The sequence below is a fragment of the Alligator sinensis genome, unplaced genomic scaffold (assembly GCF_000455745.1).
Source record: "Alligator sinensis unplaced genomic scaffold, ASM45574v1 scaffold952_1, whole genome shotgun sequence".
NCBI classification, from domain to species: domain Eukaryota; kingdom Metazoa; phylum Chordata; order Crocodylia; family Alligatoridae; genus Alligator; species Alligator sinensis.
This window is the reverse complement of record NW_005841999.1, coordinates 2759628-2783101: the sequence shown is the minus strand read 5'-3', so window position 1 is coordinate 2783101 and position 23474 is coordinate 2759628. Positions and strand designations below refer to the sequence as shown.

Here is a 23474-nt window from a genome sequence, read left to right as displayed (position 1 = left end):
ATATATATATATATATATAATTTGTTTGATCAATTTAAAAGCACTGGGAATGGAAACAGAACACATTATACAAACAAAAAGATGTTGGTTTGGAATACTACACTCTGTGCACATGAATGAATACGAAAAGTTGGTTGAGGCTATTGTCAGAGCAAGATTAATTAGCCTAATCCATCTTAATATCCTCTTTCTGTCTGCATTGTGAGCCATCACGACCTTCCTGGCAGGTGGAAGATACTTCGAAGTGGCATTAAAGCCTTTTTTTTTGTCTCTAATGGGAGACAGAATAGTCAAAATGCTCACACTGATACTGCTGCAGCCATTAACTAGAGTGGAACAGAAATTGGTCTGCAGAGGCCAGATTCATTAGTCACCAAGAAATACAGATTGGAGCCTCTAATCTGAGGTACAAATGAATCCTCTGTCACAAAGTGGGAACTTGCTTCATTTGCATAGTGTAAGTCAGCTTTTGATTTGTAATTTCAAGAGGTTTATTAGTCTTATCTGAACAGGGAAGCTCATTTGAGACCTACTGAAAATGACACCAGTCAGAAATTAAGGTCGTGCTACAGTTTCTTGTGCATCTATATACAGTGTTGATTATATGCAGTCATTAACTTGAGGCATTCCTTATTTATTACAGTATAATCTAATTCTTTGTATTTCTCCAGTGGAATCACAATGATCATCCATGTAATAACATTTTTGCGGCACTCATCTCTCTGCCAAAAACAGGGAGGGGGGGAAAAAAGAAAACTATACCTGTCCCAGTGACATGAGTCTTGGACAACACACCAATTACAGTACTACAGTTCAAACATTAACTTTTATCTTAAAAGGTGACTTGCAAATAGAACTATGACATTTCAATCCACTCCAACAATATCTGCCATGCTCTCTATTAACCAGGCTAAAAGGAACAATTAGAAATTATTATTTAACATATGACTCTCCCAACTCCCTTTTTCTTTTCAGATCTTGCAAAATCTTGCTGAGACCAGGTGGTTCCTATGTTTTTGCACAAGAATGTACTGGACTTGAGACTGGAATGTGAAACCATCCTGTATTCAGGGGCGACTGTTAGGTAAGTGTATTTTATTTTTATTATGTTGTGCGGTGTTTCAAAGTTGTATTATTCTTGTAAGCAAAAGCTAGGAAGATTAAAAAAGAAACTTTGAAAAACCGTGCAATATAATTTTTAAAAGCCACTTACATGATCTAGCTTAGGCCAATTTCTTCTGCTAACAGGACTGCTTGGTGGCAGTGACATCATTGGCATGGGATTACAGACTGGGGACTGGGTGTTACACAGACTGATACGTGAAGATCTAAAAGAAATTAAAAATTAGGTAACAATGTGCTATATGCCTCCTTGTAGCATGGTTAATGGGACACTTGGCACATATTGCACTGGAAAAAATTTAGGAGCACTTGTATTTTATTTGCAGTTCATCCTGACGTTGCCATATTTGGTCTTTGTAATGACTCTTAAATGAATCTTTGGAGAAAATAATGTCTTACTGACATTAAGAGTGAACCACAGAAAGAACAAAACAGGCTGTATAATGTGATTTTTTTCATGCACATACATTATGGCTAAGCAGTCTTTGATACAAGAAACTACCAACATGATGGCCTTTCTGTTAGATTGCCAGATTTGTTTTTCCCCAGAGAGTAACACAAGGAAAGAGAAGGGTTATCTCCAATTCAGATAATGCCCAATGCTGTTCTTGTACTTTTGGACAAGTGGAAGAGAAAAAAAGTTGTAAACTTTGATATTTGCTTATTCTGAGAGTTTTATACCTGTGCAAAGCCAACATTTGTACAGTTGATATGGGGCACAATACACATTTATCAAAGACTGAAATACATAGGGTCATGCAGCAAGATGATAAAGCGTGGCAGGTTGCTGAAGCAGGGAGAAAGCAGGGTGACAGCACAGGAGAGATACCTTAAGGTAAGCCCTGCATGTCTTCTCTCGTTTTTGGAGCTTTTTAGTAAGAAAAAAGAAAATCAGAAGTTAGACACATTCTGGAAAGCTACAGAAATATCCAAAAATTAGGCTGGTGTGTCAAATCCTAAATTTGCATTATAAAGAATCTGGATGTCTTGTCTAATGTTAGCCCAATGAATTTCCATCGGGCTCTTCAAAATTATGGAGCACATGGCTTTCCAGCCATAACACAGACTAAACCTACATTTGCTGCACTAGTATAAGTTCTGTGCAATGCTTGAGGTGAGACTATGCCTCTGTGGGCATATCTGCAGTTTCTGGAATAGATTTGTTGAGCACCATTACTAGGAGTTTTGAATAAAACTCATCTTTGCAAGGGCTAAAATGTCACAGCTACAGGGATGGATGGTGTGAAAATGGGACAGTCCTTCCATAACAGACTGGGCAAAAAAAATCCCTTAATCTGTACAGTAATGACTCACTCCATACAAAGGGGAGGAAGAGGCAAGTCATGTCATAAAGCTCAGCATCCAGAAAAAACTAGAATAACCCTATTTTTAATAATTCAAAATCCAACATCTATTTTTATCTGATTTACTATTTGTTGATAGTAATAACTTGATGGATGTGTAATATCCCCAATTATCATTAGTTATATGAACCGACATCTAAAATAAGCTAATAAACTTTCTAATCCTGCAACATACTTTATGGCACCATTGACCTTAGCTTATGAACAGGGCTAAAATTGTTGCAGAACAAGCTTTTTAAATTCTCGTTACTCTTGAGAGAAAAGTATTGCCCCCTTTCTCCCAAATTAGGAATATATTTTAATAAAGGGTACAAATATATTTTGCCTCAGTCAGCTGCTGAATATTGTGTCCTGTCACCAAATTAATATAATTGACAGATTATTGTGGATGTGTTGTTTTTTTCCCCTACACACTTTATTTGTCATGCTGTCAGGACATTTGAGCATTCTGGAAAAAAGTATAGATTTGGTAGCAATGTTTCTGAAAGGAAAAACATAACCCACAGGGGAAGTGTTATCCTAACTACTGGAGGGATGTTAAAGTGGGTACCTTGTTATAACTCCGTCCAGCAGAGTCCTTTTCACTAGGCCTCAGTTCTTGCAGTTGAGCATCAAGAATGTCCACCAACTGTTCCATCAGTCTCACTGATGAACTTACATCACCAGCAAAGACTGGTCCTTTGGTGTGTTTAGCCAGCTCATTGGCAAGACTAGCAGCATTTTCTCCACTTCTGATCTGAAATGACAATTTATATTATCTCAGCAGGATCCCTTGTTCTGCTTGCGGCTCCTAATTCCAATTCCCTGCATACCTTTGTTGTGGTGAAATAACCATTTGCACATACATTGAAATCTGCAACTAATTGAGACCAATAACTTTCTCTTTATCTCAGAAGATTAAAGGTTCTTAGATCCATGACACACAAAAGCAGTTCTTAACAGCCATCAAAAGCAGAAATCAGATTGGTAATTTTGGACCAGATCTTCCATTTCATCTTCACTTTTATTTTACTGCTATTATCAGACACTAAGAAATCTATTTGCTCATACCAGCGCTTGAGGCATTTGAAAGTCAAGTAGCTTGGTATTGACAGTGAATTATTTAGTTTTCCCATAAACTCAGTAAAGCTCATTAGGGAGGGGAACACAAAAAAAGAGAAACTGTGCTCTAATCATATTCTGCTATTAATGCACTTTTGTAGAAATCTAGTTTATTGTATCATAATTTTCTGCAAGCTAAACATCTGCTTGCCTATTGCATATTTTGGTGTGCAGTTCATAATATTTGATTTATTAAGAGAATGTACATTTTGTCTTTTGAACATCAAAAAAGCTATCTTGAATTAAATAGCAATGAAATTAAGTAAGCCTGGACTCATTAAAAGAGCTTAATTTATAAAACAGTTTACCAAGGAACACATGTGAATCTAACTTTTAGTAAATGCTTTACAGACAAAGCATGCATAATTCTTCCAGCTCTTAAAACGAACAAAGAGTAATAAAGATGGTTTCAACATACAAAGCTGAATTATTTATGTTCCGAGTTAAAACCCTTAATCACCAGTGTATATCATATTAAAAGGTTCCAACCAACCTTCTGAGCCAGCTGATTTACCCAGTGTGAGGTACAGTTGCTAAGATCAGGGCCCTTAGGGTTCCATGTTCCAGTGGAAACCATGCAGAGATACGAGGCAGTTCCTACAACAGATGTAGAAAACAACAGGGAAATTGAAACCATTTTTCTGAATGCATTCAAAAAACCAGCTATGATGCATCCCTGCTCCATGCTAAATTTTGAATAACACAAGTGGAAGCTGTTGACAATAACTGACAATGGAGGAAAAATACTGTAGATTACAAACGGTGACAGAAAAGTCAGTGTAAGTTATCAAACTTTTACAGCAAACAAACAAAAAAAGCCCGTTGGTTTTTACCTGGAAGTTATCCAGAGAAGAACTCATAATGAGAAAGGCAGCTGTAAGCCTGTTTCACTACAGTCCTAAAGCAAAGACCTAAAATATGACCTGGATTCTCAATAAGTGTACACAAGGTAATTTGTGCCTAAACTCAAATACTTTTTTACAGATTAAAACCTGAACCTCAAGGCACAAAATTTTTCAAGTAACAAAAATCACAAAACAGCTTGCGATTAAAAATAATTCTCCAAAAAAGAGCTGCATGTCACTTTTGAAGCATTTATTTGAATCAAGATATGTTTTTAGGGCAATACCTCGAGTTCCTTTGGGGCAAGGGCGTTCAACCATCATTCCTCTTTGGGTCTGAGGCCAGCTAATCCCCCTGGCCTCAGCAGGCTCACAGAATCTCTCTGGCAAAGGGAAAAAACTTGTCACAGGAGGAATTTTGGTTGTGGAAACTGCTGGTGGTGGCTTTGGTCCTTTGCTTCCTTCCTTTGTTCCCCCAGATAAAGTTGTACTTGTGGGACCTTTCTGTGAAGTGGTGCTTGTGGTTGATACTGTAGTTTTGTATAGCTCTGCTGAAGAAGTTATTGTCACTGCTGTGGTAGGCACTGTAGATTGAAAATGACAGTAATAATAAAGTTCTTAAAATTATAGAAGAAAGTGTAGAAAAAGTATTTTTGCAATTTTACATAATACTCTTGTGTCTCCATTTCTTGATCTCAGTATAAATCTTCTTTCATCCTCATAGTCATTGTCTATCTCAAACTAATATGTTGGTTTCAGCACATTCTCATTACAACTATCTATACAATGCAAATTCATAGTTACGTTTCAAAAAGCCAAGAGGCACTAGTAGTGAATTATCAGTACTTGAAAATATGCATGAAACAACTAACCAAATTCTGATAATCTCAGAGAAAGAACGGCATGATAGAATAATTTAAATTGGCATGATGTAAACAACAAAGCATTGTGGAATGTAAATAACTAGGCCATTAAAACAACAACAAACTTCAAGTCACCCACTATACACCTTGCAGGAAAATAATTACTGTAACATCTTCCCACCCAGCAGTCATTCTTGCTTGAAAGATTTCTAGCACGCCTGATTAGATCCAAACAGAAGAAAAGCCTAGCATACATGTGTTGTTTTAGTGCTTGAACATCTTAGGCTCCATTTTTTTTTGATGAAGCAGGTAAGAAAAAACAACTAATTCAAGCCAGTGGCAAATATATAACTTAATTTTCTATGTCAAGACAACAGCGGTTTAGGCCAAATAATTTCTGATTCAGAATCACAGCTGTTCATTCTACTGACCTATATAGAAAAGATATTCATGGAAATAATGAATGTAACCAATATAAAATAAATAGAGATGCTTTGATTTCTATTCATTTTTAGACACTGCTTGAGCAACAGTGTAGCCATACAGGCAGCTGAAGGGTCAGCATTTAGTACACCTACATGTCCATGGGTGTGTGTGAAACTGTACAGAAAAAGCTCAGACAGTTCCCCGCCCTGGGAAACTACAAACTCAGGGCAAATAGTTACCTCATCTTCTAACAGACAAACTAGAAACAAATGGATCTGACATGTTTCTGTTTTAAAGCTGTTCTTAATTATGTCCCAGAGACTTACTCTTAGGCTACCAAGGGGATTTTTGTCTCTGACGTCCATGGGCTATGCTGACGCCTCAAAAACTTATTTTCTTGAAAAAAAAATTAACTAAACCACAAACACAAAGAAGAAAAGAGGTATCACACTCTCTCTCGAGTCTTAAAAAAAAAGTTTATTTAAAAAAAATATTTTGGATAAGAGCTTTAAATGTTTTTCAACCATTTGGAGAGTACTTTGCACTATTTATTCCCTTTACACGTTGTTCAATTAAATCTTTAAGGATAAACATTACAGACAGTAAAAATGCATTGATTGAAGTATTATTGCCCTGATCCAGGATTTATTTACAGTTATAAGTTCTTAAAAGAGCAAACTAATTCTCTTAACAATATATGCAAATGTGATCTTTCTGTCTTTATTCTTCATCTTAAATAAGAAACTTTTTCAGGTCATGTCTTATTTTCAGTCTAATTTATTGAATGTTTGAGTACTGCCTGCATAATCTTGTTGAACTTCTTGTCTAGCCAGCTGCTGCTGCAAAAAAACCTATTCAAACTTGTCTATCTTTTCTGTAAGCACTTGCCTGACATCTTGTGAAACCTCTGTAATTTTCTTTTGATTACAGTGCAGCCAGGCTTTCAGTGCTTTCTCAATTAACATTTGTCAAAAGCATCACAGTCACTTGCAGAAGTGTCAAGTAACTGATGCTGAATCAGGTCCTGGGGATTGAGCAGAGGAGAATGAAGCAGGGGAGAACCACTTATTACTATAATCCTATACATCCCATGACACATTTTGCTAATTAGTACATATTTAATCACTGAAATCTGTATTAACAATATTGCAATTAGCATTCTCTTCCTATAACATTTAGGCTGTCCTTATCTCAAGAGCCAAACATCAGTAAAAGAGCTCATAACAGCTGTCTGAAGTTGAGCAGTGAGGTGACAATTTTAAGAACAGATAATTTCATATTGTGTTTTGAGTGCAGCTAAACTGCTGCTATTGTGCCACCTTAGCTAAGGATGGCTTTCAATGCTACCCATTAAAATGACTTCTGAAGCACACTTACTTCCGTTTTAAAGATGATCTGCAAATGTTAGTACAGTAACAAGAAATGCAAACAAAAAGCATTTATGATTTAAAATTAAAAACAAAATAAAATGTTAAAAAGAGATTTCTATTTGTATGATATTTGGTCTTGATCTAAGTGCAAGACATAAATGGGGAATTCCACATCTGAAAGTATTTGTCACAAGAATCTAAATTTGGAAGTGGAGGAAACTACTTTCCAAAAGACTGAAAGAATAGCGTAGCCAAAGAAAGTCCTTTTCAAGTATATCTAGCATTTAGGATGCAAACTGTTTTAATGAATTATGGAAGATTACACTGATCAGGTCATTCCCCTGTGATGCAAACAGTTATTTGATAACCACTATCACTCCAGTTTTTCATATTGTGAAAGTTTTGGGTGATGGCATATGCTGGCTTGCTTTCATGGTGCTGTAAAAAATACTAGACAGTGGGAATGGGAACGATTATTATTGGCCTCTCATTCTCATTGACAGGAATGGGGCCCAGAGGCTCAAACAGTATGTAATTTGCCTCATGCAGTAAAAACAAAAGCAGTAACAAAATTAGATTTTGTTTGGACTGAATTTTTGACTGGGCTACAATGCAAAGGCATTAAGACTAGGCACAGACATTCAAAAAGCCTGAGGCGGAATCAATCTAAGTTACACAGTTTTTGGTAAGCAGTGTAGTTTAGATAGGTAGACACATATTTGCCCTGGAGGGAGAAGGGAGGGAGAAGGGGGGCAAATCTTAGATTGAGTTCTGCCATTTTTAAACCATGAGTATAGACTGGTTTCTGTTTGCTTATACCGGTAAAAGTGTAATGTCTGTACCTGGCCTAAGAGAAGAAAAACGTCTTCCACTATTTTTTAATGTACATGTGTGTGTATGTTCAGCTTAAAAGCAATGCACAAACAAGTAAAGAAGCGAACAAAAAGGAAGGAAGTAATGTGTAGATTGTAAATTGGCTTAATTAAAACAGTTATGCAAACAGATCATTTCTTCCACCACTGATGGTGAAAGACTGCACTATAAAAATAACTTACAGTTAGAACAGAAAGTAAATTATTTTTTTTTCCAGATGAAACTTCAGGGGAGTATTTAGCTAGTAAGGACCAGATTTTCAATGATATCAGTGGGGGCAGACACTGATAAATACATACCTTTAAAATTGAATCTGGCCCTATGCAACTAATTGCACTGAGATGCCTACGTAATGCAAGATAGAGGTGACTAATTTTGAAGACTTTGCTAAGTTCCTATCTAAATTGGTAGGTACCAAAAACCTTTAAAAATCTGATCCTTGGCCCCACTTTCCTTTCTTGTGTCCATGTGACAAAATATTCAGTAGAATTCAGAGATGCACTGGAATCTGACATGGCTGCACAGTGAGTACTTCTGCTCTGGCCTTGAACTCTTGGCCTTTGGACTTCCAGCCATTTGTCCCGGTGTCCACACCACCAGTGTTAACCTCAGCTGACTTTTGCTGAGACTTGGGTTCTTAAGTGTCAGTTTTTTTAATGTAATTATTAAGGTACCTAAAGATAAAAAAACCTAGTTAAATTTTCAAAACCCACCACATGCCTAACTCCTATTGAAACCAATGAGTTAGGTACATAGCTACTTTTGAAAATTCCACTAAGCCTATCTGAATCTTTGTGAATCAGGATATTAAAAAAAATAAATCTTTGAAAATGGGCTTTAGGCTGGCTACTAAGTCAGACCATTTTGAAATGTTTAGAGAAATAGGCAGCAGGCTAGAACACTGAGTTAATACTTCCTTTTCCCAGAAAAGTACCTTCCAACTCAAAATAACCACAGGGAGTACATAAGGAACTTGGGTTTTACATCTCTTCTCAGAGATTTCACCCCTTTGATATAAAAGACAGAAATCACCAGTTCTTCCTGCAATAGCTATGTCCTCTTTAGAGACCTCCCAGCCAAGTATTAACCCTAGACTGTTCCTGCTTAGCTAGAAACCTGGAGTTAGCAAAACTGTATTCTAAATTTATATCTGAGCATGGAAACAAAGGTTTTAATAAATTAGCAAAATTACAATTGGGAAATTTGTTTATTTGCTTTCGTTATCTTATCTTTTCCTCCACCACCACTTTTAACATCAGTCTACAGCAAGGGCAGATTTAAGGGCATTTATACATATACCTTTTCATCCCACATGCCAGAAATCCAGCAGGTTGGAGCAGACTTGATTGAGTCTGCTCCGCATGCGAGCTGATGCGCCCTGCAGTGCTTCACGTGCAGTTGTATAAGAGGTGAAATATACGTCAGCACACAGAAAATGGCAGCGATGCACTTTTAAACTAAAACACCTTTGACGTGATTTAGTTCAAATGAATGCCATAGCCATTTTCTCAGCACTGATGCTCACTTCACCACTTATACAACTGTATGCACCACAGCACCAGGCACTTGTAAAAGCATCCGGTGCGGTGGCACAAGCATGTGTACAAATCCCTTAAGATATTGGTAGAGAGCTAATCTTTAACAGCTTTCTGCATAGCACCATGGAAGATTCATGAAGTTACAAAAATGTACTTGTGTCAAATTCCAACTCTCTGAAGGCATGGGTGATGGTACTACCAGGGTTTGCCTTCAGTCCACATTCATGGCACCACTGTACCCTGCAGTGATCCAATAAAATATAACACCAGTTAACATGCGGCAAATAAGGAGGATGACCTTCCAGTCAAATGGTTTTGTACAGATATGGCAAACTGTAATGCACAAAGATTGTCTTCCCCTAAATCTTTAAGGAAAACATCAAAGGGAAGGTGTAAGGCCCATCTCGAAGAGGCCTCTGGGAGGAGGCCAAGCTGGCAACCTGGAGCAGGGGTCAGCTTTGCGGAACCCGGAGGCCATGAGACAATGACCTAATTTATCTGCTGATCAGCAGAAATGGAGAAAAAAAAAAGAAATGCTTTGAGCAACTAACTGTTCTGGAAAGTACCAGAAATAATGGCCATAAAAAGGGGAACTACAGCAAGGCCCGAAGTGACCTCTTGCTTTGCAGCATACGGATGAAGCTTGCTCTAACCCATAAAAGGTGATAAGGCTAGAGGCGTGGTGTGATTGGTGGGCCTCGGGAGATGGGAGACAGAAAGGTATAAAGACTCAAAAGCACAAAGCCTTGGGCGGGACTACTTCGGGGAGGACAAGGCTGAGGACCCGATAAAAGAGTTAGTCTTGCCACCCAGGACGCTGGGTGGGATTGCCGAGACCTATCGGGTAACTATAAGGAAAAAGGGTTTGGAGTGCCTTTCCTCCAACCCGACGCGCTTGCTACTCTTGAGCTGGTTAGAAGATCATATCAAATATGTGTTGTTGATTTTCATTGTTTTTGCAATAAAAGTGAGTCATTGGATTTTACCTGGCGTGTAATTTGTGGGTTACTCACCTATCCCCTTGGATAGGGAGGGAGAATTGTGGAGATTGGTGGAGAATGCGGGCATAACGACCCCTCCTCATGAGCAGTCTGGCCATCTGCGATTGAGGAGAGGGAGACATGTTCACACGCCGGGAAAAAGCCACAAGTCTTTCTGAGCTCAGTAGGAGGGTGCATCCATGGTCATCCTCAGGGGTAAGGGACCTAAAATCCCTTGCCGCGATGGAGAGGGTTTTCGTCCAATGGCAGGTGGGCAGGAAAGCCGGGAAAATGGGATTACTGGAGGGTGCCATTTCCTTGTTGTGGGAGATGGTGGGGACTTTGTTGCCCTTAGAGGATCCAAAATTGGAGGAAGGGCAAGAAGTGGCGACGACTGAGCTGGTCAAAGAGCAGAGTGACCAACTGGTTCCTTCTTCCATGGAGATAGTGATAGAGATCACTCCGCCAGAGAACTCGGAGGTAAGTGCAGTTATGAAATCTAGAGTGCACCAGGGAGCAGATGGAAGACAGGTTGGACAAGAATGGGAGGTGGTTCCCTGGAAGCCCACTGACCTTCAGATGGAACTGGTAGGTTGGGTGAAAGATGCCAAAGAGAGCTGGGGCCTGTGGGTGAGCAGAGTAGCATCCCAGGGGCTAGACAAATTCTTCACCCTACAAGAGTCACAAGCGGTACTGGCAAGAGTTTTTCCTGGGGAGTGGTATAAGTCTACCCAAGCCTCTGCAAGAATAGATCATAACCAAACAGGGGGTTACACTCATCAGTTAATGGGGTTTGCTTTAAAGGCATTAGACCAGTGGGAGATATCCAAGGATCGACACGCTGGAGAGCCAAAGTGGACAGATTGGGGAGGAGCTATACAACAATTAAGTGGGGATGCATTTGTTGAGGCAGCATTGTACGACCAGTTGGGCAAGGATCCCTTGCAAGTTCTAGTCACTGGAGTCACATGGGAGAGCACCCTCCGGAAGGGGACCAGCCCTTTGCAGACTCTTTTATTACAACGGAACTCAACACACCGGCCCTCTACCCTGATTTGAAGAACCTGCACCCAGACTAGGGGGCCCCAGGGAGGGGAGGCAAAGGGCACCCCCTCCCTCGCTCCCAACAGGGTGAGTCCCCAGGGATTCTAGCAGGTATCTATTTGCTCAAATAATAATCCAGGGGGGGCGAGTAGAGGGATGGTTCCTTACGGCCACTGGGGCAGAAGTTACCATCTTACAATGGGAGCGCCAGCCCAAGGGGGGCTGCCCCGTGTTGCTGAAAGGGGTCGGGGGAGGGGCAGTCCGGGGAAGAGAAATTGAAGGGGCAGTGAGGTTGGGGAAGCGGGAGGTTTCCACGGTAGTAACTGCTACCCGCCATGGATATTGGGGACTAATGTCTTGAGTAACTGTGTGATAGATGCCCCTCACCAGAGAGTGATGGCCATTAAAAAGGTGATCCCTAGGCCAAAGGACAGGCCGTGGGTCCAACTGGAATGGGATGTAGGAGATACGAAAAAGGAAATACGAGGTGAAATGGAAAAGGGAGAAAAGCCACGCTTTGTGTGCCCCTATCCCTTGATGCCTGAGGCTGGACAAGGGGTGCGTGAAATGCTGCAAGGGCTGTTACAGGCGGGGTTTGTGGAGCCCACTATTTCCCAGTGGAATTCCCCCTTATGGCCCGTTTGTAAAGCCAGTGGAAAGTGGAGAATGGTGATAGACTACCGAGAAGTAAATAAAAGAACAAAGGAGTTGGGCCCAGTGGTTAGCACTTTGCCTGAAATGTGGGACGTGGCCCAAAGAACAGGTGCTTCTTATTTCACAGTGACTGACATTTCACATTGTTTCTGGGCAATTCCCGTACAAGAGAATGATCGGGATATATTTGCCTTCATGTTCAAAGGAAAACAATATCGGCTGCTGCGCCTACCTCAGGGTTGGTGCAACTCGCCGAATCTGGCACATCAGCAAGTGCGGAAGGCACTTGAGTCTCAGCCGCAAGTTCAGAGCTATGTGTACGACATACTAATTTGGTCACGCACTCCTGAGGAGTGTGCAGATATTTCCCTCAGGGTTTTGAAAGCTTTGGGAGTGAACGGATTTCGGGTGGATTCAAAGAAGGTTCAATGGGTACAACGTTTGGCAAGATATTTGGGAATGCAATTAGACGCCCAGGGTTTGGGAATCCTAAAGCAAACTAAGGAGGCGTTAGCCCAACTTCCCCCACCCCGTTCCCAGAAGGAGTTGCAGTCCCAATTGGAGTTAATGGGGTGGTGTTGGGCTGCGGTCCCTGACTTTGCAGCCTTGGCCCACCCACTATATCAGACATTAAAGAACAAAGGTCAACAGTGGGAATGGGGGGAGGAGAAGGAGACCGCCAAGAAATGCTGCAAACTATACTAGAGAGCCCCCTCTTTACTCCCCCCGGACCCCAGCACTCCCAAATATTTGGAGGCGGGAGTCCAAGGAGACATTAGTGCAGTGTTATACCAGAGAAGTCAACAGGGTTGGGGAAAATGGGAATTGTTAGGTGCCTGGAGCCGGGTGCTATCCAATGTGGAGGTTTGTTATGAGCCCTTGCAGAAAGATGTTGGCGGTGGTTTTTGGGCTCGAGAATGGAGAAAGATTCGTGGGAGACGTCCCGTTGAGGATTTGAGCGCGGCCAGGAATATTAACTGCTTTGAAGAAAGGCCCGCCTGCGGGTTCTCTTCACCAAACTAGATGGTTAAAGTGGAGTTTACAATCGGCTGGATACCCACACTGGGAGGCAGGGGGCATGTTGAAGAAACCGGTACTCCCCTGGTTGGAAACCCCAACGGAAGGGGAGGCAACAAGCCCTATAACGTGTGCAGATACCTTTGACCCGGCTGACCCTTATGCTCTTTTCATTGATGGGGCAGCTGAAGGCCCAGTAGCCACTTGGGCCTGGTACTGCCCTTTTTCAGAAGAGTATGGAAGAGGGGAAATAAAGGGGAGTGCTCAACTAGCCGAACTAAAAGCAGTGAAAAAGGCAACTGCCTATGGAGTTAGGCAAGGGTGGAAGGAAGTGAGGGTGTACACCGACAGTTGGGTATGTGCCAAGGGTGCCAGTAAGTGGATTCCTTATTGGGAAAAGGCTGAGTAGCACTTGAAGGGTCGGCCAGTTTGGGGAAATGAGATCTGGCAACATATTTGGGAAATGAAGGATCAGATCAAAGTGGCCATTCGGCATGTGGCTGGACATCAAAAGGGTGACTCTCCTGAGGCGTGGGCAAATGCCCAGGCAGACTCCCTGACTCACCCCTCCAACATTGGCTCTTTGGAGGAAGCTCGAATGGCACACCCATTCGCCCATGAAGGGGGAAAAGGGTTGCGGAGAAGGCTACGACAAGAGGGAAAGAATGCTACCGAATCAGAGGTGCGGCAGGCCATAAAGGAGTGTCCCGCTTGCAGCACTCACAAACGGTCCCCTTATCCTGGGACCGGACAAGCAGACGTTCGGGTCTTAGAACCAGGGGAGGAGTGGCAAATGGATTTCATAGGTGCATTAAAATCAAGTGAAGGGAAAAAGTACATATTAGTGGCAGTGGACGTGGCTACGGGTTGGCCAGAAATGTGGCCTACCACTGAGGCTATGGGAGAAGTAGCAGTGCGGGCCCTAAAGGAGTTGGAAGCCCATTTTGGGAGGCCACGCCAGTTAAAGACAGATAATGGGACCCACTTTAAGAATGCGGGGGTGAAGCAATGGTGCGAGAAAGGGAATGTGGAACATCGGTTTGGCATTCCTTATCATCCACAAGGCCAAGGGAAGGTAGAACGTTTGAAACAGGAGAGAAAACGAAAGTTGCAAATTGCTCAAGAAGTTTTCGGAAAAGGGGAAGGGTTCAACAAGTTCCTTGGGTGTTGCGCGTCTTGCCGACATGAGGGGCGGGGAGGGAATGGGGAACCAGTCCTTTCGCCCAGATGATGGGCCGACCCCCCCAAGTTTCAGTGGGAGGAGGAAGCCGAGGTGGGTGTGAAACAGGAAGATGTGAACTGCTATCGCCGCCCCTCCTGTGGGGACGCAAGTGAAGTTCACCACTTGACCTGGACAGAGGAGGGAGATGGAGGGTCTGGTTCTTGCTTGGGGGCAAGGCAACACGGTGTTAGTGGGAATCCTCACCCAGAAATATTGGGTCCTGGCTAATCAAACAGCTGTTTTCCAGGAATCACCATGAGTGTTGGGGTACTGCCGCTGTTGATGGTAGGACTGATCCAGATTGTGAGCGAAGCATTGTATTCAGACGAGTGGATTCGAATCGGAAAGAAGTGGTCAAGAGAGGGTGGTTATTGGCTTCTCGACACCGAGAAGCTGCCGTTGACAGCCACTTGGCCTAATCTCTCTTGCCCTCCCATGGCCTGCCAGGAGTATGTGTCTGAATTGCACCTGCTTCATGTCCTCAACTCCAGCGTCCAACCAGATGAATACAATTGGGAAAGTACCTGGAAGCCGGCTGATACCATACGGAACCCCTATGGAGCCCATTGGTGTATATGGATCAACACCACAAAGACCAAAGGACCTCAGCTGTGGGGAGAGACCCACAGAGGAGTGCATGTATCCGGCCCTCATGAGACTGTTACCTTCCATTACAAAGTGCAGGTAGCTCCCGGAACTAATTGGTCTTTGATAGCTCATGATGATGAATACATTACCGAAATTGAAGAATTCCAACCCACTGGAGTAGAACGCACCTGTGACTTCGCAGAAGATACCTATAAGCATGTTGTGAGTGATGGACTAAGAGTGGACTTTGTAATAGTTTTCTCTGGAATCATGGGAGGGATGAAAGATTGTGCACCCAGAAGGCATCCCATCCTGATGGAGGTATGGGACGTCTTATGCAGGGATAGTCAGGAAAAATGGGATTTAGTTGATGGGCAAAAACAGGGGTTAACAAATGGAGGGGTTCTCTTTTTAGATTTCGGTAGGACCTACTTATCCTGGGGAAATTTCCACCGTCATGGGGACTAGAGTACCAGAAACCTTTGTACTGTTCCCTTCAGTATTTCTGGAAAGGTTTGTAATTTTGCAATGGGAAGTCAATGTTACCTGAGTTCACCCCTGGCGCAGCTGGTGGGCAGAACCGATCCTTTCTGCTTGGCAGAGGGACTCGAGCCTGCACCAAAGGTTCCGAAGGGATGCTTCTACCGTTTTGGGTGCATTGGGGACAGCAGGGGCTGCACTCAACTCAATGGACATAGAAGTAGTGAGGAATAAACTCGCTAGGATGGGACAGCTCTCCCGGCAAGCATTGGAGGATCAAATGGTGGCAAATGCAGAATACCAGGAAAACCACATTAAAACCCTGACTGTGGCAATACAGCCACTTCAACAAATGCATTCCATTCTGCGTAGTGTAGTGGGAGGGGCGAAGAGTCTTGCAAATGAAACCAGTTCTGCTATAGCTTGTGCCACAATGCAAACTTTTGTGTTGCACCAGTATGAGAGACAAGCACTTTGGGTTAAATCTGGGGACCCAACAGTCATCTCCAGTTCCTATGTGGAATGGTGCCCAGAATGTAAACCCCTTTTTGCCAAAGTTATATCTTCAGGGATAAAGGCACTGTTGAGAGGATATATACATGTTAGATCGGTGGGGATGGAAACCAAAACTTGGCCCTTGTATGAGTATGTCCCCGTCCCCATAGTGTTGGCAGGGAAGGTTTGGGCCCCTAGAACCCCTGCTAAGTGCATGACCAAGACGGGGGAACTCCTAGGTCCTAGGGAGTGTGAACAATGGGGACGACATGAGTGGATGTGTTATCGGAAAAATGTCTTGATGGACCCCTGTCGGTTACACCAAGAAAGTGCGAGATTGTGTGTTAGATGGCATCTTTAACCAAAGCACCGTAGTGATTAATAATGCTATTGGGTGTCTATGCGGGGCCTCTGTGACCCCGGTAACTTGGAATGATGGGAACGTGTCTCAAGCCCCAGTCAGGGAATGCCACTGTAATGCTATGGCAGTCGAAAGCGGAGGACACATTTACGCGCAGCCGACCTATACCCGATCAATGGCCTTAGCAAAGGTTTTTCCAGTAAATTGGACTATGTCCTTAGGCCCTTCATGGGAGGCTGTATCAGCAATTGGAAATGCTAAAGAAAATGACTGGGGCCTATGGTAACACCCTAAATAAAGAAAAACGAGCAAGTTTGCATAGTATACATAAAAAAGACAAACTCCTGAAACTGACAGCAGAATTAGAGTCAGTGTCGGGACACCACTGGTATGACATTTTCTTGGGGTATAGTCCCACATGGACTGGGTTAATTAATTTGATGATGCATCCTATCATCATTGTGCTATTATGTATTGCTGTTGTGTGCCTCTTGACATGCCTGTTAGCTTGCTATGTGCGAAAACTGTATTGGAGAATCAAGGGTCTGACAGATTATGTGGATGGGTACGTTAACACTATGCAACTTTGATCGCCATGAGTACATGCAGATGCAATTGGTCAGGGAAGGATTGTAAGGCCCATCTCGAAGAGGCCTCTGGGAGGAGGCCAAGCTGGCAACCCAGAGGAGGGGTCAGCTTTGTGGAACCCGGAGGCCATGAGACAATGACCTAATGCATCTACTGATCAGCCAAAATGGAGGGAAAAAAAAGGAAATACTTTGAGCAACTAACTGTTCTGGAAAGTACCAGAAATAATGGCCATAAGAAGGGGAACTACAGCAAGGCCCGAAGTAACCTCTTGCTTTGCAGCATACGGATGAAGCTTGCTCTAACCCATTAAAGGTGATAAGGCTAGAGGCGTGGTGTGATTGGCAGGCCTCGGGAGATGGGAGACAGGAAGGTATAAAGGCTCTAAGAACAAAGCCTTGGGCGGAACTACTTCGGGGAGGACAAGGCTGAGGACCTGATAAAGGAGGTGGTCTCGCCACCCAGGACACTGGGTGGGGTTCCCGAGACCTATCGGGTAACTATAAGGGAAAAGGGTTTGGAGTGCCTTTCCTCCAACCCGACGCGCTTGCTACTCTTGAGCTGGTTAGAGGATCGTATCAAATACGTGTTGTTAATTTTCATTGTCTTGAAATAAAAGTGAGTCATTGGATTTTATCTGGCGTGTAACTTGTGGGTTACTCACCTACCCCCTTGTATAGGGAGGGAGCCCCCTCAGAAGGATAGGTTTTTGCTTTGTTAATAGACCTCTGCTCTAAAAAACAAAAATCCCTAAAAACAAATAAAAAAAATCATGTAATAACAAATCAGTTTCAAGATATATTTCACCCTTCACAAAAAGAGGTTTATTTTTCTTGAAATTTCTTTTGCCATCTTGCATTCTTTGGATATTTGCTCCACTGGGCTTTTCAGGCTTCTAAAGAACAAACTGGCTTGAAAGTGTTTGGGGTGGGGGGTTTAAGTCAAAATATATCACTTATCCATAATTTAGGGGGTCTGTTTTCACTCAGTCCTAAAATGCCTTCTATTTACGTAATTGTCCATCTCATAATGTAATTCTCAAATGACACACAAAGGATGAAATCATGGCAGAGATCTGTGAAAGAGAGAAAAGGCTAACATAAAATGAACCCATTTCTTAGTGTAGAAGACAAGGTTCTTTGGGTTAATCTGATATCTTTTATTAGACCAACTTTTCTTAGTGTAGAAGAGTAATTTAGTCACAGCATTATGAATTTCCAAAAGCTTTAGGAAACGGGGACTGAAGAAAAGGGCAAAATAGGTAACTGCAATAGCTTAAAGTAATTAATACATGGACAAAGGGTTCAGCTGAAAGTAGAGTAAATTTTGCTAATATTCTAAAGATTGCAGTAGGCAGTATGAAGGTAAGGGAACTGCTCGAAAGGGAAAAAAAACAAATTCAAGGTCAAGAACGAGTCCAAGATTGCTCCTAAGGTAAACAATCTGAATATTTGGGTTCAGAAGTCTGAGTCAGATGAGACAAAGATGCCCCAGGAAAGACTTCAGCCTTTAAAACATTCAGGAGGCAGAAGTTATGATATACCCAAAAGCTGATACAGTCAAGATGGGCTGATAGATGGAAGATACAAGTAATTGGACAGACTCCCTACTGCCTCCATTACAAGAAGTGACACAGGCCATGGACAGTGGAGAGGGTCCAGAGAAGAGCCACTCGTATGGCTAAGGGCTTGCAGGCCAAGCCCTATGAGGAGAGACTGGGGCACCTGGACCTCTTCAGCCTCCATAAGAGAAGGTTGAGAGGCGACCTTGTGGCTGCCTATAAGTTCATCACGGGGGCACAGAAGGGAATTGGTGAGTATTTATTCACCAAGGCGCCCCCAGGGGTTACAAGAAATAATGGCCACAAGCTAGCAGAGAGCAGATTTAGACTGGACATTAGGAAGAACTTCTTCACAGTTAGAATAGCCAAGGTCTGGAACGGGCTCCCGAGGGAGGTGGTGCTCTCCCCCACCCTGGGGGTCTTCAAAGCCCTCTACCTGGGGTCACCTAGACCCAGCCCTCTTTCCTGCCTATGCAGGGGGTCGGACTCAATGATCTACTGAGGTCCCTTCCGACCCTAACATCTATGAATCTATATGTTCATTGCTAGAGGTACAAATATAGACCGCTACAGGGGTGAACACAGTCACATAGACCCCTGACTGGAGCACTGCAAAGCTGCTACAAATATATGCACTCCAGGTAGCGGGTGATAAAGGGCTGCTCTTTTGCTGCCTCTGGCACCAGGGGACCTTGTCAGTACAATTGCTGACCAACAAACCTTTCCTCTGCTAACAGTGTATGGGAAAAGGTTATTAGCTGCTTGCCATGGGGTGGCAGCAGCAAGGTCCCCCAGAAAAGCTGGTATATCTCCTGGGGGAAGAGTGGCTCTGTAATAGCTGTTGTAGGGAACAGACCTGCAGCTTTGTTTCCCTGGCAGCTGGCAGGGAGCCAGTCACTATTCCTTCCTCCCCCTGAGAGGGGAGTGTAAGCAAAGCACTATGGGATTCTGGGGGACTGGGACAGCTGTGATGCTGCCTAGGCCCACCCTAATCCTGCCTGCACTCCCAGTTCTGTGTTAACCTCCCTTGTTTATTTTTCCTGCCATGTCTTGATGTTCCTTTCTTATTCAATGGGAAGCTACCTCTGAGTCCTGGAGAGCTCTCAGTGTCCTTTACCAACCTAATGGACCCCTCAGGTCTCTGGGTCCATGGCTCATTAACTCTGCACTACTCTATTCTCCACAAGTGTCTCTCTTCACCCCAGTGGACTTCAGCTTACAATGCCTAGCTGGCACTGAGCCAGTGGTCGGCACCTATGACCCTAACGGCCCTTATTTATGCCTTAGGTACTTTAATCGTGACCTTCTGCCCCTACATGCTTTGCAAATGTCACTCAGTTGCCAGTTACTCCCTTGTATATTCTTCGGCCTTCTTAGCCAGATTTATATCCCCTGGGCTCCTCCTCTTCCAGTCAGGTGTTCTTTTGACTAACTGCATGTGTGTCCCTTCACCCTTAATGGGCAGTTTACTGCACCTTCCCTCCTGCAGCTACCTCCTGTTCAACTACCCGGGGCTCTTTCTGCTGCAATCTTTCCCTTAAAGAGTCCCAGACTCCTTTTTAGACCAAAAGACCCCCTATAGTGCTAGATGTAACTGTCTACACATTACATGTGGCCCTACAGAACACAGCACTAAAAAGAAGTTCCTGCTTGAAACAGGAACTTTTGTTGTGGTGAATCCACCATCTTTGTAGCTCTACTGATACACGGAACATATGTATGCTCACTTTCTGTAAGGGCATACATAGCACTACAAAGGCAACAGTCACATATAGATGTTCCATTTATAGTGGGAGAAAAAAGGAGACAGTACAGACATTCAAAGAACTTCTTGTGGAAGGAAATGGCTTTTCTGCAAGAGTGATAGTAGTTACCAAGAAGGAACATGTCCCTGATATAACCTGAATGTCTGTATGCTGCTTCTCTTGGATAGAGAGACACACCAAGTATCCTCAGTCCTCTGCTCTCCTGGGTTGGTAAAGATACCTCTGGCCCCATCTCCCTATGCCTCTGGCTTCGTATCTCCCTGTGTGTAGCCCATCTAGGGGGTGATTTAAACAGTGGTTCTCAACCTTTTTGGTACCAGGACCCACTTACAAACATTGATGGCCCGTCCTGACCCATAGCCTGGCCCCGCTGGTGCCCCTCACTCAGGACCCATAGCCCTCTGTCCCCACCAGTATCCCTACCATAGCCCTCACAGTCCCCTGCCCCACCGGGCCCTGCTATTGCCCCTCACTCCTCACCCACAACCCCCTGGCCTTGAAGGTGCCCCTCACTCCCAGGCCACAGTCCCCTACCCTCCACCCCCCCAAGCCTTGCCAGTGCCCCTCACTCAGGACCTATAGCCCCTGGCTCTGCCAGTGACCCTCACTCCCAAGCCATAGTCCCCTGCCCCACCCCACCCCCAGCCCTGCCACTACCTCTCACTCAATCCCAAATTACAGGCAATCCCAAAATGCCCCCAACCCCAAAATACAGCTTCCCCTCAACCCTGCTGGTGCTCCACTCCTGCCCCCCATACCAATGATATTCCCCCTCACTCCTGACCCAGAGCCCCCCTGTCCCTGTCAGTATCCCTCACTCCCAACCCACCGTCCGTCCGTCCGTCCTCCCGCCCAGGCTCCCATGCCACACCATGCAGCCTGGTTATGGCCCCTCCCGCCCCCACAAACAGCATCTCCCAGCCGCTACACCTTTGTGAGTACAAGCACCAGCCCTGGCACCTGCTGGAGGGGCAGGTGCCTTCCCCCCCACCCAGCCTCACATACCCATCCCCTTCACACCAACCCACATGCACACGCCTGGACAGTCCCCAAGCCTTAGACCTCCAAACCCTACTCCCCATACACCTACTTGCATCCAGCTGCTGGGCTGCTCTCATGAACCTGCCTGACTGCATGCCAGCCACGTATGTGTGCATGCACACAGGCACATGCGCCCATTGCCTCCAAATTGCTCTAAGCAGCTCCTTGCAGGCCGGCAGCCTTCCAGCTTACAAGGGGAAACCCATGCTTTCCCACATTTTTCTGGAACTTGCTCACAACCCTTTCAAATATTCTTGCAACTCACTTTTGGGTCATGATCCATGGGTTAAGAAGCACTGATTTAAAACATGGGAACTGCCTATGGAGTACAGGCTTCATCAGAGGTGGGGGGTAGGGTGGGCAGGAAGCAGCCTTCTGGTGCTCCCTGCCTGGAGTGCTCACCTGTGTAGCTATTTAGCCAGGAAGCTGGACCATACATTCACTCTAGCTCCCAGGATAATTTTATATAAGAATTTTGGAGAAACTCTTATCAGTAGAAACGAACATCTGTGCATAGTCAGTGTTTGTTCAGAGCCACAAGATCCTGAGGTTTCCATATGGGCCCTGCTGTCTTTAAACTTGTTAGCTGAGTTGTTTTAAAGGTCCCGGGACAAGCAATGGGATCTGAAGAATTTTATCCTCGATCCCTAAAATCAAGTATTCTGCCATACACATCTGGCACTGACCCTATGACATCATTAAATACCTGATATTAGGATATCTTGGCACAAGACAGCAAAAATAATGTGCTTGGAAACATTATCCTAATGCCCACCTTTATAAATAGATCAGGTTTTCAACCTTTCTTCATTGTCGGACCCCTAAAATTTTTCAAATGGAGGTGCAGACCCCTTTAAATTGTAAGTATGGGCATTCAAATACTTTGGATTGATCATAATCATTTTTTGCAGATCCCCTAAACAGTCTGAGGACTCCCAGGGGTCCGTGGACCACAGGTTGAAAACCACTGGAATAGATGGTTAATAAACAATCTTCTGTAATCAAAAAACTAAAACAGAGCAACACAAACAAACAAAAATGATCTGTCAATTAAACCAATGCTATAAACCAATTATTAAAGCAATGGTCAAATTCTCCAGCATACAGATAAATACAAAGGATGTTTTACAGATGCAGACACCAAGATCCCACTCCAAAAAACAAAAACAAAAACAAAAAACCTCATGGTCATATTATACAGATATAATTAAATTATATATATATATATATATTTTTATATATATAATTAATATTTTATGCTGACACTATAGTGACCTGAGCATTTTATATAAATAAAATGTGGGTTTAACGGTTTTCTCCTAAGCTCTTTAAGATTTCATATTAGGGACTTACTCATATTGTGATATTGTAGAAATTACAAAAAATAAAATAAAATAAAATATTGGGCGATGTCTGTGAAATCCATGGGGGGAACAGGGGTGGCTTACTAAAAATAAAATGCAGGCTCCCCGCAGTCCTCATGGCCGTGGTGAGAGCCAGCAGTCCTCATGGCTGCTGCAGCTATTGGCTGAGAGGGCTGCTTGTCATGTGGTCCCACCCCTCTCCAATCAGCAGTGAGGGGAGTGGCCAAATGATGGATAGCCCTCTCAACCAATCAGCAGAGAGGAGTGGGACCACTGTGGCCCCCCAGCCAATCAGAGGCATGAGGGGGGCCCGTCATGATAAACACACAAGAATGGCAGCAGGACCCGCAATCTGCCCACACAATCTGCTGACTGCCTCCTTGATTTAGGTAGACCCCTATTCATAGTACTGTATCTCAAGGACTGTCCTATTAAGCAGATTCTCTCCTTCAGTTTACTCTTTCTTTTAATTACCAGTAGTTGGCTTAGACTGCAAGGGCATTACATTTCAATTTGATTCTGAGTTCTGATACACTATATAACATAAACAGGTTTAAAAATGGAAAATACTTGTGTGTATGTACCTATTACAAACACACTTAGAACTAGGTCTTTAAGCAATATCTGTAGTAATAACATCAACATCAAAACACAGTCATGGGTTCTCCAATAAACTGTGTACTATGATGGTGTAGTTACAAAGAAACACTGAAACCACTCTAAAAAAAACTTCTCTAGATATGTTCATAATGACTTGATCTTCCATCTGAGGAAGGAAGGAGTTAGCAAAGGAATCCAAACAAGGCTTCCATAT

The 23474-nt window shown here is 43.5% G+C and overlaps 1 protein-coding gene across 19 annotated transcripts in view; it reads right to left on the bottom strand.

Moving 5' to 3' along the window:
- The window catches only part of ADGRL2 (adhesion G protein-coupled receptor L2), a 203627-nt gene that overhangs the window by 39220 nt on the left and 140933 nt on the right, over positions 1-23474 (bottom strand). For 14 of the 19 annotated variants that reach the window (XR_003093569.1, XR_003093570.1, XM_025201631.1 and 11 more), the window contains 4 exons: positions 4717-5013; positions 4081-4184; positions 3037-3222; positions 1952-1990 (listed from right to left, as the gene is read on the bottom strand). Coding sequence is in view for 16 of the 19 variants with exons in the window: in XM_025201631.1 (XP_025057416.1) it covers positions 1952-1990; positions 3037-3222; positions 4081-4184; positions 4717-5013 (626 nt within the window). In the remaining 3 variants the exon portion in view is untranslated. The remainder of the gene's footprint in view (positions 1-1951; positions 1991-3036; positions 3223-4080; positions 4185-4716; positions 5014-23474) is intronic. The other 5 variants (XR_003093571.1, XM_025201637.1, XM_006021621.3 and 2 more) reach the window with 1 other exon arrangement.